Source organism: Dicentrarchus labrax, unplaced genomic scaffold, assembly GCF_905237075.1.
Source record: "Dicentrarchus labrax unplaced genomic scaffold, dlabrax2021, whole genome shotgun sequence".
Lineage (NCBI taxonomy): Eukaryota > Metazoa > Chordata > Actinopteri > Moronidae > Dicentrarchus > Dicentrarchus labrax.
The window spans coordinates 26,039,045-26,053,355 of NW_026136720.1; the positions used below are offsets into that span (position 1 = coordinate 26,039,045).

General features: G+C 39.6%; 1 protein-coding gene across 1 annotated transcript in view; it reads right to left on the reverse strand.

Moving 5' to 3' along the window:
• The window catches only part of ntrk3a (neurotrophic tyrosine kinase, receptor, type 3a), a 264,646-nt gene that overhangs the window by 148,221 nt on the left and 102,114 nt on the right, over nt 1–14,311 (reverse strand). The window contains exons 6-7 of the mRNA XM_051383180.1: nt 4,772–4,914; nt 3,447–3,591 (exon numbers count right to left, since the gene is read on the reverse strand). Of these exons, the coding sequence (XP_051239140.1) occupies nt 3,447–3,591; nt 4,772–4,914 (288 nt within the window). The remainder of the gene's footprint in view (nt 1–3,446; nt 3,592–4,771; nt 4,915–14,311) is intronic.

Consider the following 14,311-nt stretch of genomic DNA (forward strand, 5'->3'; position numbering starts at 1 on the left):
GTGACGCGGCCGCAGCACACGTGCCGGCTGCAAGGTCCCGTTCAATGCTGCTTGCAGCTTTAATTTTAAATTGTAATTCTTTTGCTTTTGGGGAGTTCGGCCATTTCATATATTTAACATGCTTGTTTGAGATTTTTGAGTTGCTCTCACTTGTTTTAATATTTATAGCTCTTGCAAGATCATGAAAAATTATTTCTTTAAACTTATTCTGTATGACTTTATTGCTGCATTTTTTAGCTCCAATTTGGATTTGTCCTTCTGAATGTGAAAGTGTGTTTTGAATTTACTGGATTAAGGGAGCTCGTATTGCATGACATATTTTACTGTATTCTCTATAAGAGCACTGTATATAAAAATTTTCTTTGAAGGAATCAAGTTTCATGAATATGCAGTATTGCTCCTTGACACCTGGAAACACACTTTGATGTGGAAAATTGGTGCACTTCCCATTAAAAGGTCCAGTGTATAATATTCAGGAGGAGCTATGGTCAGAAATTGAACATAATATTTATATGTATGTTTTTATTAGTGTATAATCAACTGAATATTAGAATTGCTGTGTTTTTTTCCATCCTCATTTGATTTCCTGGCTTTGGATATTTCATATTATATTCAATACATAATAATAACCATAGAGAACAATTGATAAACAGTACAATGAACCCAAACAGTGAACACAATGATTGTAGGAAGCGATTTGGATTAATTTTGAGCTGATTATTATTTACTGTGTATATTATATCACAGATGAGATTTCCTGATATTTTTTAAACAATAAAATTCAATACAATTTATACATGATTCTAGCATGACACTATGTATTGACTGAATTACCTAGATGCAGTTAGGAATGGAGTTTACTGCTGTCGTTGGACTGTCCAAAGTAGGACAGTAGTTTATTCATCCACACTACCAGTTAATTTGCCTTTCATTTCAGTTTGTGGATCATAATTTGATCATTCAGTTATTATTTAATTTATTGACCAACTATGTATGAGAATCAGAATCAGAAATACTTCATTGATCCCCGGGGGGAAATCTGTAAATCAAATTAAAGGAACAGTTTAACATTTTGGCAAAAGCTTATTTAGAGTTAGATGTTCAGACTGATACAGCTGTTGTGTCCGTACAAAAAATATGTAGCTACAACCAGCAACTGCTTAAATAAGCTTAGCATAAAGACTGGAAACAGGGGGAAAGAGCTATCCTGGCTGTGGCCAAATTAAAGGAGCTGTGCTGTAACAGCTATGTGTACACCAGAAGAAAAAAAAAAACCCTTGTGAAGCTACAAGTTTTTTACTCTTTGGTTTTTGTAAAGGTTAAACAAACAACATCCAACATGTTAATTTGTGAGCTTTTGAGGTGTTAGGAGGAACATTTTGTTACCTTTGGGCAGTTTATTATGGCAGGGTTCGAGTTATAATCTGAGCTTTGTGTGGGTTTTCAAATAATATTTTAGTTGCTTTTTGTGAGTTGATTTAAATGTATCTAATTTGTGTTAATGGGCATGTATGATATCATCTGATATTGAAGGCATGCCCCTGAACTGAGAAATTATATTGTGACCGATTATGCCCCTACTTTTTATATCAAAATCTAAAAAAAGATGGTTACATGATGAAAAACATTGAGATCTCTGTTTTTAAAAACCCCTCTGCAAGCATGTTGAAGTCAGTTGCATTTACTAAGAGTGAAAATGTAGTTCGCTATCTATCTAATCTTAGATAATAATGACATTAGTTTATCTTGTAGCTACTGGTCTGCAGAGCTTTTGAATTGGTGTCCTTCAGAAAGCAGCTAATTTAATGTGATGAAGGGAGGGGCAAAGAGGAAGAGAAGAAGAGAGAATGGGAGATTGTTTGTTCAGACCTGTTGTACTTCATTAAAACAAGATTTATCAACAAGCACTGTTTTTTCATTATTTTGCATTGGCCTGAACACCCTAAGAAATTAATATGGAAAGTAACTTACTTTGAGTTATTTATTAACAGGTTCCTTTTTCACTTTTACTTAAATCATTTTCTGTGAGAGTAATTGTACTTTTACTTGAGGATAGATTTTCAGTACTATACGCTGCTTTATAGTCAACCTCTCATCCAGACTGACTGCATCTTTTTGTAGTTCTTGCAATGCTGCACATCCATTAACATATTGCTAATGTATTACCACACAAATCACAGCAATACCCACTACACTTCTCACAGATCAATGAACAATGCAACTGTCTCAATGCACAAAGAGATGTATGGATGTAATGGAATGAATATGTTGTGGTCCAGGTCATCAGCCCTGCCAGTCCTGACATTAAAACCATCCAAGCTTCTGTCGGGCTCCACATTGTAGGGTGTTACAGTGGTTTAACTGTATTAGTTTAATCAATTAATGGTTATCAAAATTTATAATTATCAAAAGATAATAGAAAATGACTTTAATCAATATTAAAGATCCTCGGGGCACCATTCTTAAATAAGGGAAACAATAGCCAATAATTGATTGATCAGTCTCATAAAAATGCACTAAACTATTAATTCAGAAGTCAGATTAGAAGAGGTTGGTATCACCCACTCTTATACGAAATTAAATAGGCCAGCATATATAAACACAAGCATTTATTAAAGAGATATAATAAACGCAAACAGAGGATAATACACTATATACAATCTAACTTAAAGGAACTAAGTTAGAGGATAAAGGTGTGTGTGTGTGTGTGTGTGTGTGTGTGTGTGTGTGTGTGTGTGTGTGTGTGTGTGTGCGCGTATGGGGGTTGCATGCCAGGAAAGGTGTGTGGCCTTTGTCCTCTGAGATGTTTCAATGTATGAAACACTTGTTGGTGAGAGACTAAGAGTATGGAGGATTGTAGCCAGACAGTAGCTATTCTAACCTTGGAATTAACAGCCAGTAACATCTGGCCTGATGCAACAGACGATCAATAATGGTCACATTACAGTTACATTGATATAAATTCAGTCAGTTAAAATAAATACAATGAGATAGAGTGTAATGACTGTTCACATAATGTCATATAAATGTGCTCCGGAAAGCTGAATGAATTGCTGTAATGAGACTTCAGTGTGCGAATGAAGCATTTTTTTTATGATGTACTGTAGGTGTGATGCTGTTGTGGCCTTTTAAATCACTATGTGACAGGATTATTTATGAGGCCTTTGCATACAACAACACATTCATGCAAACAGCTCCTTTTGTAGGTCACATGGAAACAGTATAAACACGCCAAACACACACACGTACACTCTGTGGGTTAGACGTGTATGAGCTGTAATGATGATGAATGAGACTGTTTAACTCTATGAAAACACTAATAAGTACTTTCCTAGAGTGACAATTAAATAGAAAATGTAACAGCCGGCCAATAAAAAAAGCAAACACTCTGTGTGTGTGTGTGTGTGTGTGTGTGTGTGTGTGTGTGTGTGTTTGTGTGTACTTACAGTGAACAGTGAGCTGGACTGAAGCGTTGGTCATGCCCACTATGTTGGTGGCGGTGCAGGTTAGCAGGAAGTTGTTGTCTTCTCTGCTCACATTGACCAAAGTTATGTTGATGGAATGGATGGTGTTGTTGTCGTAGACTCTGGCCTGGAGGAAGAGCACAATCATATAAGAACGCTCGCAAGCAATGTCAACATTATGCTGCTTTCGTGCAATTTTGGCTGAATGGGAAGAAAATGAATGATTCTGACTTAGGTGGTTATCTCATGTAGTCACTACATCTGATTGAAAAATGTGTTGAACTTGATCTCTACCACTCGGTTTAGGCATGTTATGCTAAACAAATTCACTAGACGTTGCAGCGTCTTTAAACGTACAACATGGGATTTCTGCCACTAGGGGGTCTCTCACATCAAAACAATAACAAAAGAGAAAGTTTGATGATGTCATGAACTAGTGTGGGATCATGGGAGTTGTTGTCTTCACCACCATTGCTGTCAGTCAGCTTCTCCCAGTTAGGAGTCCTTTAGTGTTCCTGGTTTAGGAGGTTTCTACCTGGAGCCCAATTATCCACAGAGGTCTCCTCCTCTCCAAAAACAAACAGACCCGCTGATTAAAACCGCTAAAAACTGAATAAAGCAGTTCCACCTTAAAAATCACAATCATCTTTTACTACTTTGATAGTTCATCCAATCAGCTGCCTGCAAGTTCCAAACTGTTTCTAACAATGACTTTCCACATGGTTCTGTGCAACAAACCACCTGGGGCAGTCAGGTTATTGTTGAAAGACATCTATGACAAAGGAACAGTCAGCCTATTTAGTCACAGTTGCATTTGACCAGTTTATTTAGTATGGACAGTGTCTTTGTAAGGAATTAGCAAATATACAAAGTTATATTTCAATCATTGTTTATTCAGTGGGGCTTGCTAGCACTGTATGGAGGGTTTCCTTACAAAGTGGAATTCATCAATAGAATGTATTCATGATTTAAGAATGAAAGAAGCCAGCTCCAGTTCACATGATCTAACACTTGCTTTCATCACGTGTTGGAAGACAAAACTGCCATTTGTCCTCCATGATCTCATCTAACTAGCTACAGCTAATTAATAAAGTACCTCATCACTTCAGCTCTAAGAAGACTGCTCTGCTGCTGTATGGTGTTTGTTTCTGCTGGAAGTCATGTCAATGATTAATGCCAATAGATACACATCCATTATTTATGAGCTAACTGCCAGCAGCTAGCTGATATTATGTGTAAAATGCAACACTCATAACTCTAGCTGTTGTGTATTTTCCTCGATGTGTGTGAATGTGTGTCCTCCCTACCTCTTGTGCGTTGATGGAGTGTAAGCCGTTGACAGGCCAGTCCACCTCAGGTAACGGGGATCCAGACCCATTACAAATCGCTGTTACTCGATCACCCTCGATTACTGTGAGGTTACTGTGGCTGACACTGATGTCTGGCAGGTCTGGGAAAAAGAGAATGAATGTGAAAATATTATTAAATCCATATAGACGTAACCATTTTCAAGTTCTTAAGACCAACAAAAACTGGCCAGTTGGTGCATTTCCTCAAAACCTCTCAAAGCATTACACATCAATGTTGTGTCCTAATTTAAAACTACATAATGATTTTACAGTACAGTACTATATGCTGATCTTCACAGTAAACCTTTTTTTTTCTTTTTAAGTCAACATACTTTACCATTTTATACAGGATACAGGAATGGTGCAGTTTATGCACCTTCAAACATAGTTTTAGCTCAGAACCTCAGTCAACTTTCTCCTTTCCTGGACTTAGATATGCTATGTGCCAGGCTACCCTGTGTTGATCATATTTTATAAAATTAAATGCAATGTATATATAGTTGCAGCTTACGTTAGCTAACATTGGCAAAAGGCTAGCTAAATAGCTAAATAAGAATTGATGCAAATTAGCTTGCAAGTAAGCTAACATTTTGCTAACGTTATGTAAGACGTGACTAGTTAGCTAAGGATTGATATAGATTAGCTAAATAGTAAGCAAAGTCTTTGCTTACATTAGCTAATATAAGATGTGATTATATTTCTGATGCTTTTATCTTTTAACCATCTTCAAAATGTGGTTGTCTTTTCAACATAGACAAGCCTTCCACACAGCATATTTAAGTACAGGAAAGGAGGAAGTTGACTTGCTCAACTGTTATTGGAGCAGAGAGCAAAAAGGGTTGGGACTTACCAAGTCCTTACTGACCAAATACCCTTAATTCTGGAGTTTTTAAAAAGTAAAAACTTACCTATCTTGAAAATTGCTTATGATCTAAACAAACCTTTAAGGTGCTTTTTTGATCCATTACTGAAAACTTGAACTTTTATAGAATTATTAGATAATAAATAGTTAGAATGTGTAGTGGGAAAATGTGTTCAGGGATAAACTTCTGTGAACATGAAGCAAACTATATGTTGTATTATTAGTATATATTAGTATAATATTTTATGTTGATGTATGTTCATCCTCATGTATTCCCATTCTGGTTGTCTCACCCTAGTTAATTAAGATAAGTGTTATTCATTGTGCCATGAGCTAAGCAAAGACCTAAAGATTACACCAAATTATACTGAATTATAAAAAGCAAAATTGTGCATTGATGCTCTGATTTGGAATTTTGCTGATTTGCTGATTGATGACTTCTTTCGTTAAATTGCATAATTGCTGAAGTGAATTGCTGTTATCACAAAGCGTGTCTCATGGATGAGGGGTGTGTGTGGGAGAGTGAGTAAAAATCCTAACCGAAGCCAAATACTCTGTATATAAATAGTGTGAAGAAGTCCTAGGAAAGTCACTGTGTGTGATCTAGGCGGTAGTAGTAAAAAAAAAAATAGCATCTTGCTGAGAAACCGCTGTTTTGCTATATTAATAGACAGGGCAGGCCCCGTAGTAAATGCTAGCCGAGATTCCGCTACATTAGGATCATCCTTATGGTCTGTTTGACTGTACGGCTATGCGTCCCGTTAATAAAAGTAGTTTAAAAATAGAAGTAGGTAAAGTAGCATCTTGTGAAGAAACCTCCAAAATAGAGGCCAAATATTAATAAAACAAAATGATAAAATACACTCAAATTCCTTTTTGGATCCTCAAAGACAAAAAGTTTACTTAAGAAAGTTCATAACATTCAAATAAGTAATCAAATACTTTACCACAACCACACAAAATAAAGAGAGGAAAAATATTGATAATTGAACAGATAAAATCAATACCCCTACACAAAGGTAGTAAAGGTAAAGAAAGAAATAAAGCAGACTGGATGGATAAATTAATAACATAAAGTAAGGTTTGAGCCCAAGAGAGGAAAAGAACATAAAAACAAATAAAAATAAAATAAAAAAGATAACAAACATAACATAGGCTTCCAACCTTCAGCAAAGCCTAGGCTCCAAGGTAGATAGTCAGTGAAATAAATTAACCCTTGAAGCTCAACAGGAGAAGAGCATACAAGAACTGTATTAGTACAGTTGTGTATGCATGTCCTAAATAACTTGAGCGAACATCTTAAAGGACAATATTAACATCATATGCTCCTGGAGCTGTAAATATTGTTGCTGTGGTGACCATTGTGTGTGCTGGCTGATTTTGTCTGGTTTGTTTTTGTTTTTTGCTGTTTTGGAACATTGCTGTGGTGACTTTATACTGTTTGATAATTTCATTTTTGCATTTATGGGTGGGAAGATACACAATTTGAGCAGTTTGATTATATATTGAAGTTTATTAACATAAATAAAGCATTTTGGTTAATTGTTGCATTGCAGGGTATGGTCTTATGTATATCATAGAGAGTGATCTCACTATAGTTGTTTTGTGGACTTTCCACTGTAGATAAATTGATCATGCTGAACTAATATACTGGACAATATTTTTAAGCCTATTATGTTATTTGGAGTGATTGAGTGTTTACCTAGGACATATTTTTTACTGTGGTTTTGGATGTGACCCCTTAGATCCCTCTCTGTGAGGTTTGCAGCCATTGTCTTATAATCATGCACAGCGCAGCTAGGAGAGCAAGTTTTTAGAACATCTGCAGTGCCTGTCTATGTGTGTGTCTAAAGCAGCAGACTTGTGCTGACAGCATATCAATTACTATTCTTTAAAGCCTAATGATTTAATGGACCCTGTACTGGTGCTATTGGGTACAGCTAACGTTACTACACATTTTTGGGACAACAAATATTAGAGACGCTGAGGACATAATCAGATAAGCTATAATACCATATATATAATATTATAATAATAATAATTCTTTATTGTGGGCAATGACACAGGGGTAAAGACATTCTAGTCAAAAAATGTCCACATTAAAAAGGGGATGACATATTAAATTTATTTTGGTATTCTGGTGGTAGATGACAATGACAATGACCACGAAAGCAATCCGACCGCACTAGTTCCAGATCATCCTGTACGCAACAGCCTGCCAGACACCTATGAACAAAGCATGCCACAGATGTGGGGCTCATGACGTCAGCAGGCCAAGTACTCATCCGACTCAAACCTAACATAATTTTACCATAAAAGAAACAATACCCGCTGACATTTGAAGAAAAAGTACAATATGAGGCCTGTTGGAAGCTATTGTGATGTGCTGCAATATCCCCATATTTTTCTGTGAAAAAGAGTACACTCGTCTGCCACAAGGTTACAATTAGTTGCCGTCAATTCTGACTATGCTTTTAACTGAAAGCACTGCAAGACACAGTTGAAATGCAGTGGAATTCAAGGCAGGCATTTGCCCAATTTAAAGGGGATTTATCTAACTGCTCCTGCACTTTTGTATCCAGATTATCCTTATGAAAAGGCCTCTACCATTTCTATGGGACATGAGGTGTTTTTGTACACCAATCATGCATTCCATGCGCTTCTCACAGCACCAAACTTTGTAATAATATACACACTGGGTATGATATTATCCTATAAGCCCCAGAACTCACCATACTATGGTGTCAAACATTCAAACCTCCCGCATGATGGTACTCTACATGATTGTGTGGCAGTTTTGGAAGCATATCTAAGGCCTGAAGTGATCTTTTAGCTGAACCTTGTTCGTGAAAGGTAATGCTGTTGTCACACCAATGATAGACATGTTGGAATATCCGCAGCTGCTGTATGCTCCCCTTTTAGCACAAGCAACACAACTTAAGGCTTTAGCTGCAGCGTAGTGGTTAGGTCAAGGCAAATCCTGTAACATTTACACAGACTCAGCATATGAACATGGCGTTTGTCACCTCAATGGTGCCATATAGAGGCAGAGAGGTTTCATGAGGGCAGATGGCAAACCAGTGTCACATGGGACTCTCATTGCTAAGCTCTTCCTTGCAATGTCTTTGCTGGCTTCATTAGTGGTAGTAAAGTGTGCAGCTCACAGAAGCTGCTAGACAGGCAGCAGCATCATCAGACCTTGATCACCTGCCCACACTAATGTACCAGGCCTCATGAAACCACGCCTGATGTTGACAATGACAATGGCGATCCTACCATTTCATTGCGTGGCTGAGCTATAGTCGACTGCATCTGCAGAGGAGAAACAACTTTGGTTTGACAGGGGAGTTGTTAAAACCAGCTCCACTGGACGTTTTTTGTTCTGCCACAGGGGCAGTGTTGGTGGCACTTGCATTTTTGCACATAGCACAACTTTTAATCATGAATGTCTTTAAATGGCCAAATCTGAAATATTTCCGATAAATTCCCTAGGAGGAGTTCGTTCAAATACAACATGTGCAAAACGCCGAAATTACTACAAAATTCAAAATGGCCGACTTCCTGTTGGGTTTGGGTTATGGGTCCAAGAGGCTTTTTTGCTTGTCCAATCATGATACACATGTGTACCAATTTTCGTACATGTCGGTCTTACGTGTCTTGGGGGCTGATTCTGGGGGGGGCATGGCTAAGCCATTTTGCAACGCACATCTGCAGAACCAAGATAATACGTTAGCCTTCACCACTACTGAATTTTGTTCAAAGATCCATGAGTTTTCGGGCATGTTCAAATGTTAACATAAAAGCTGATTTTCTCTGCATCGCCATGGCAACGTGGTTCTTCGAAAATTCTTAAGATTCATAAGATTTCATCGTCATGGTCATTTTCCTAAGGAACTTCTTACAGAATTTTAGCTGAATCTGGTCAATCTGCCGGAAGTATACATAAAATTATAAAAATGACATTTCCTTTAACCACTAGGTGGCAGTATCCCTATTACTGAATATTATCACAGAGATGTGTTCAGGGCGGGACTCTTATCAGACACGTGAAGTTTGGAGCCGATTGGACAATGTACACCTTCGATCAATTCCCAAGGAGGAGTTTGTTCAAATACAATGTGTGCAAATCGCCAAAAATGGCAGCTAAATCCAAAATGGCCGACTTCCTGTTGGGTTTTGGATAAGGTTCCCTACTGGATTTTTGTTCGTCTGGATAAGATCTACGTATGTGCCAATTTTTATACATATCAGTTTATGGGCCCCTTCGCAGGTTTTCACCCTCTCTACCTCTGTCTCACCGATGTACAGTGGGGTATGCTGTTCCCTCTTTGATGATGCCTGATGTCCGGTCTCCAACTCTGACTGACTGGGGTCTGTCTGTGAGGAGGTTCAGCACCCAGTTACAGAGGGAGGGTGTAAGTTCGAGGGTGAGGAGCTTTTCAGAGAGCCTGAATGGAATGACCGTGTTGAATGCTGAGCTGTAGTCCATGAAAAGCATTCATACATACACGTCCTTGCCCTCTAAGTGTGTGAGGGAAGTGTGGATGGCAGCGTTGACAGGATCGCCTGTGGAACGATTCTGTCTGTATACAAACTGCAAGGTCCAAGGTGGCCGGGATGGTCTTTTTAATGTGTGTCATGACTATCTTTTCGAAACACTTCATCACGTTTGGAGTGAGTGCAACAGGTCTGTAGTCATTAAGACAGGTCACAGTGTCCTTTTTTGGGAGGGGCACGATGGTGGTGGACTTAAAGCAGGTGGGGACTGAGGCCTGAGCGTGCAGCAGCTGCTGTTTTAGAGGGGCGAAGAAGAATTGATCACCTAGCTGACGCCTGACACCTAAATCAGAAAAAGGAGCTAGTGCATCATGTCGGCGGTTTGGAAATATTTTACAGTTGAGGTTCCCACAAGTAAGACGGCGACATGAAACATCAGCAAAGACACAATTTCGAGGGGTGGCACGAGTGTGGCAAATTTCAACACCAGCAATTTGATTAAACATTTGAAGACCCATCACGCTAAAGAGCACGAAGAGTTTACTAAAGCTAAGGGGGAAAAAAGGACGAACAGCAGCAGCAAACTCTGGAAAGTGCCTTCCAGCGTTGTGATAAATTCCCCAAAGACAGCCAAAAAGCAACAAAAATAACGACCAACCCCTGTCTGTTGTCGAAAATGTGGGATTTCGCCGCTTAATGGAGCATTTGGAGCCAAGGTACTGTTTGCCAGGTCGTAAATATATCTCCGAAACTGCGCTACCCAAATTATATGAGACAGTTAGGGAACACATTTCGTGTATGCTGAAAGACGTGCATGCAATCAGCTTTACCACGGACATTTGGACCTCCGACGTGTGCCCCATGTCTGTACTAAGTTTAACGTCACACTGGGTGGACAGAGACACAACATTTACCCCTCGAAGTGCGGTGCTGCACGCCAACGAGTTCCGAGGGTCACATACTGGCACATTAATTGCCGAATCAATTGAGGGGATGCTAGTAAAGTGGAAAATCGTCCATGTTGTTTTGCGCGACAACGCTAGCAAGATGAACAAAGCCATGGACGAGAAGGATATACCAAGTTTGGGATGCTTCGCCCACACTCTCCAGCTGGTGGTGCATGAAGGGCTACTGACACAGAGAAGTGTGAATGATGCACTGGCGAATGGTAGGAAGATAGTCGTGCATTTCAAACACTCGCCACTGGCTACTGCATGCCTGAAGGATATTCAAAATAATCTCCAAATGCCCACCAAACGTCTGCACCAAGACGTAGCAACGAGGTGGAACAGTACCTACTATATGGTCGAGAGGTCAATTTCAGCATATGGAGCTGACCACGACCTGCCAGTGACCCTTACGGCTAACCAGTGGGCTTTACTGGAAAAAACAATCACTATTCTGGCACCATTTGAAGAACTGACCAGACAGATGAGCTCCTCCACCTCTTCTGCAGCTGAAGTCATCCCCTCAGTCACAGTGCTGAAACGCCTGCCTGCTCAGGAGAATGAGGGGGACATGAGGATAAAAACCATGAAAACAACCCTTCTTGAGGCTGTCCAGAAAAGATTCAAGACCATCGAGAATGAGCCCTTGTATGCAGTTGCCACTCTTTTAGACCGACGATTCAAAGACAGGTATGTCTAACATTTTTATTAAATGTCTATATTATAAACAAAATTTTGAAATGGTGTTTTGGATAACTAGATATTGCATTATTGATTACTATTGCATTAATATGTTACCACTAAAAACTACTATGGAGGAGGTTGTATATTTATTTTACACATTAAGACATTTATTTATTATTTTTCATTGTTGTTTCAGATACTTTACAGGTGCAGACAGCATCAAGCATGCCAAGGATGCTCTGATCCAAGAGGTGGAGAAGATGGAGGCGTTACTGAGCAGGACCACACCTGAGGGAGCAGAGACAGTGCCAGAAAACCCCCATAAAGCCCCACGTATGGAAGCACAGCCAGACAGCAGCAGCAGCAGCAGCAGCAGCAGCAGAAAGAGCAACTTGAAAGGCCTGTTTGAGGAAATCCTGCAGGAGCATGATGAGGAATGTGGGACTAGTAGCACAAGCACACAAGTTCAAATACAGACGTATTTGACAGAGCAAACGGTCCCACGCTCAGACAGCCCATTCCAGTACTGGGGAGTCAACCAAATTCAGTGTCCCACCCTGGCTGCCACTGCTGCAGAGTTTCTCTGTGCTCCTTGTACCAGTGTTGACAGTGAGAGACTGTTCAGTGCAGCGTCCAACATTGTTGATGCAAGAAGGAACAGGCTAGAAGGAGAGAGGGCAGAAATGCTTATCTTCTTGCCTTTGCTCTTGAAATTATCAGCAATAATAAATTGCTAAAAATGCTACTGCAATGTGTAGCCTACTTGTTTTAAAGTATTTTTTGTTTACTGTGTAGCTGCTGCTCTTTTGATTTGTATTTTTTTTTTGTTTACTTTATAGGTTGGTGTTGCACTGTTGTTAAATACTGCACAATTTAAAGATTTAAATGCCTTTTTATTTTAGTACATAATGGCTGCACTTTATTTTTCTTTTAATAATTATTCCTATATTTATTTAGTTAAGTTGCTGTTGAACTACTGTTTTATACTGTTCTATTTAAAAACGTAAATGCCTTTTTTATTTTACAATATGGTGGATGCACTTTAATTTTTTTTTTTTTATAATTATCCCTATATTTATTTAGTTAAGTTGCTGTTGCACTACTGTTTTATACTGTTCTATTTATAAATACATCTTAAAAATAAATGGCTTCTATTTGCTGTATTCATTCATGTTTTACAAAGGGTTTAACCTGAGCCAGGCCTTACCACAATGATAATCATATCACAGTATCACACGCAGGCATAGTGTGATTTTTTTCTTTTTTTTTACCGCACTGGTATCAGTATCGGTACTCGGTATCGGCCGATACCCACAGCACGAGTATCGGAATCGGTATAGGGAGGACAAAAATGGTATCGGAACATCTCTACCTCAGTGTCATCCGAGCTGCAGCATATTCCTCTAGGTCCACAGTGCAGTCCCCCCTCAGAGCAGCAGTTTTAAACACACCCCAGTCTGTACTGTTAAACCAGTTCAGATTCTTCATTCCACACTTTAATAATTTTACTTACTGGGGAGCTCGTTTGAGGAGTTGTCTGTAGGCTGGGTAGAGGAACACTGAGATGTGATCTGAAAGTGCGGCCGAGGAACAGCCTTGTAGGCATCCTTCACATTACTATACACTTGGTCGAAAGTATTCTTCTTGCTCGTAGGAAAGCCCACGGGTTGATGGTACTTTGGTAGGACACTCCTGAGGTTGCAGTGGTTAAAATCGGCATAAAAAAACGGCATCTGGGTGTGCAGTCCCCTGCTTGCTGATGAGGTCCTGTAGCATTCCCAGCGTGGTCACGTGATCGGCCCATGGCAGAATGTAAACAGCGAGCAGAAACACAATGCTGAACTCCCACGGTATATAAAGGGGTCTGCACTTTAGCATTAAAAGTTCAGTGTCCAGTGAACAGTGCTTTTCAACAACCTGCACAACCGGACATTAGAGCGGACATTAGCCAGCAGCAGGCTAGGTAGCGGTGGTCGTGTAGTTCTAGCTTTTAGCCTAGCATGTAGCCCACCTCTCTTGCCTCGTCTCCGCCATGGGCGCACCGGTGTTGCTGTGTCCTGTCGGCTGGAGTTGGCTTGGTCCAGGCATAAGAGAAAGTCAAAGTCCAACAGGCACATCGCAGTGGGCGCCATGTTGTTGTTGTCTTGTATGCCAATCACTAAGTGACTGTCTTGCCGCTTGCACTAATGAGTACGAGAATGCATATTAACAGAATAACCCATAACCCTGCATGAAATGCTAACAGGGTGACCTATGCCAGCGTCGCATTTGAGAGGACTCCATAAGGGTCTGCCACTTGATTTGCTGATGAAAGAAATGAGTAGCTGTGTCCATTGACTAAAAAATATGGATGAGCTTTTGTTCAAACAGGTCAAAGGAGCGACTGAGAACCTTGAGAAGCTCTTCCTGATGACACCACATAGGATAGGAGTCCAATAAAACAACATTGCAAACACTACAAAAGAGTGATGAGTGCATGAATGCCCACTACCCAGAGATATCCACTCT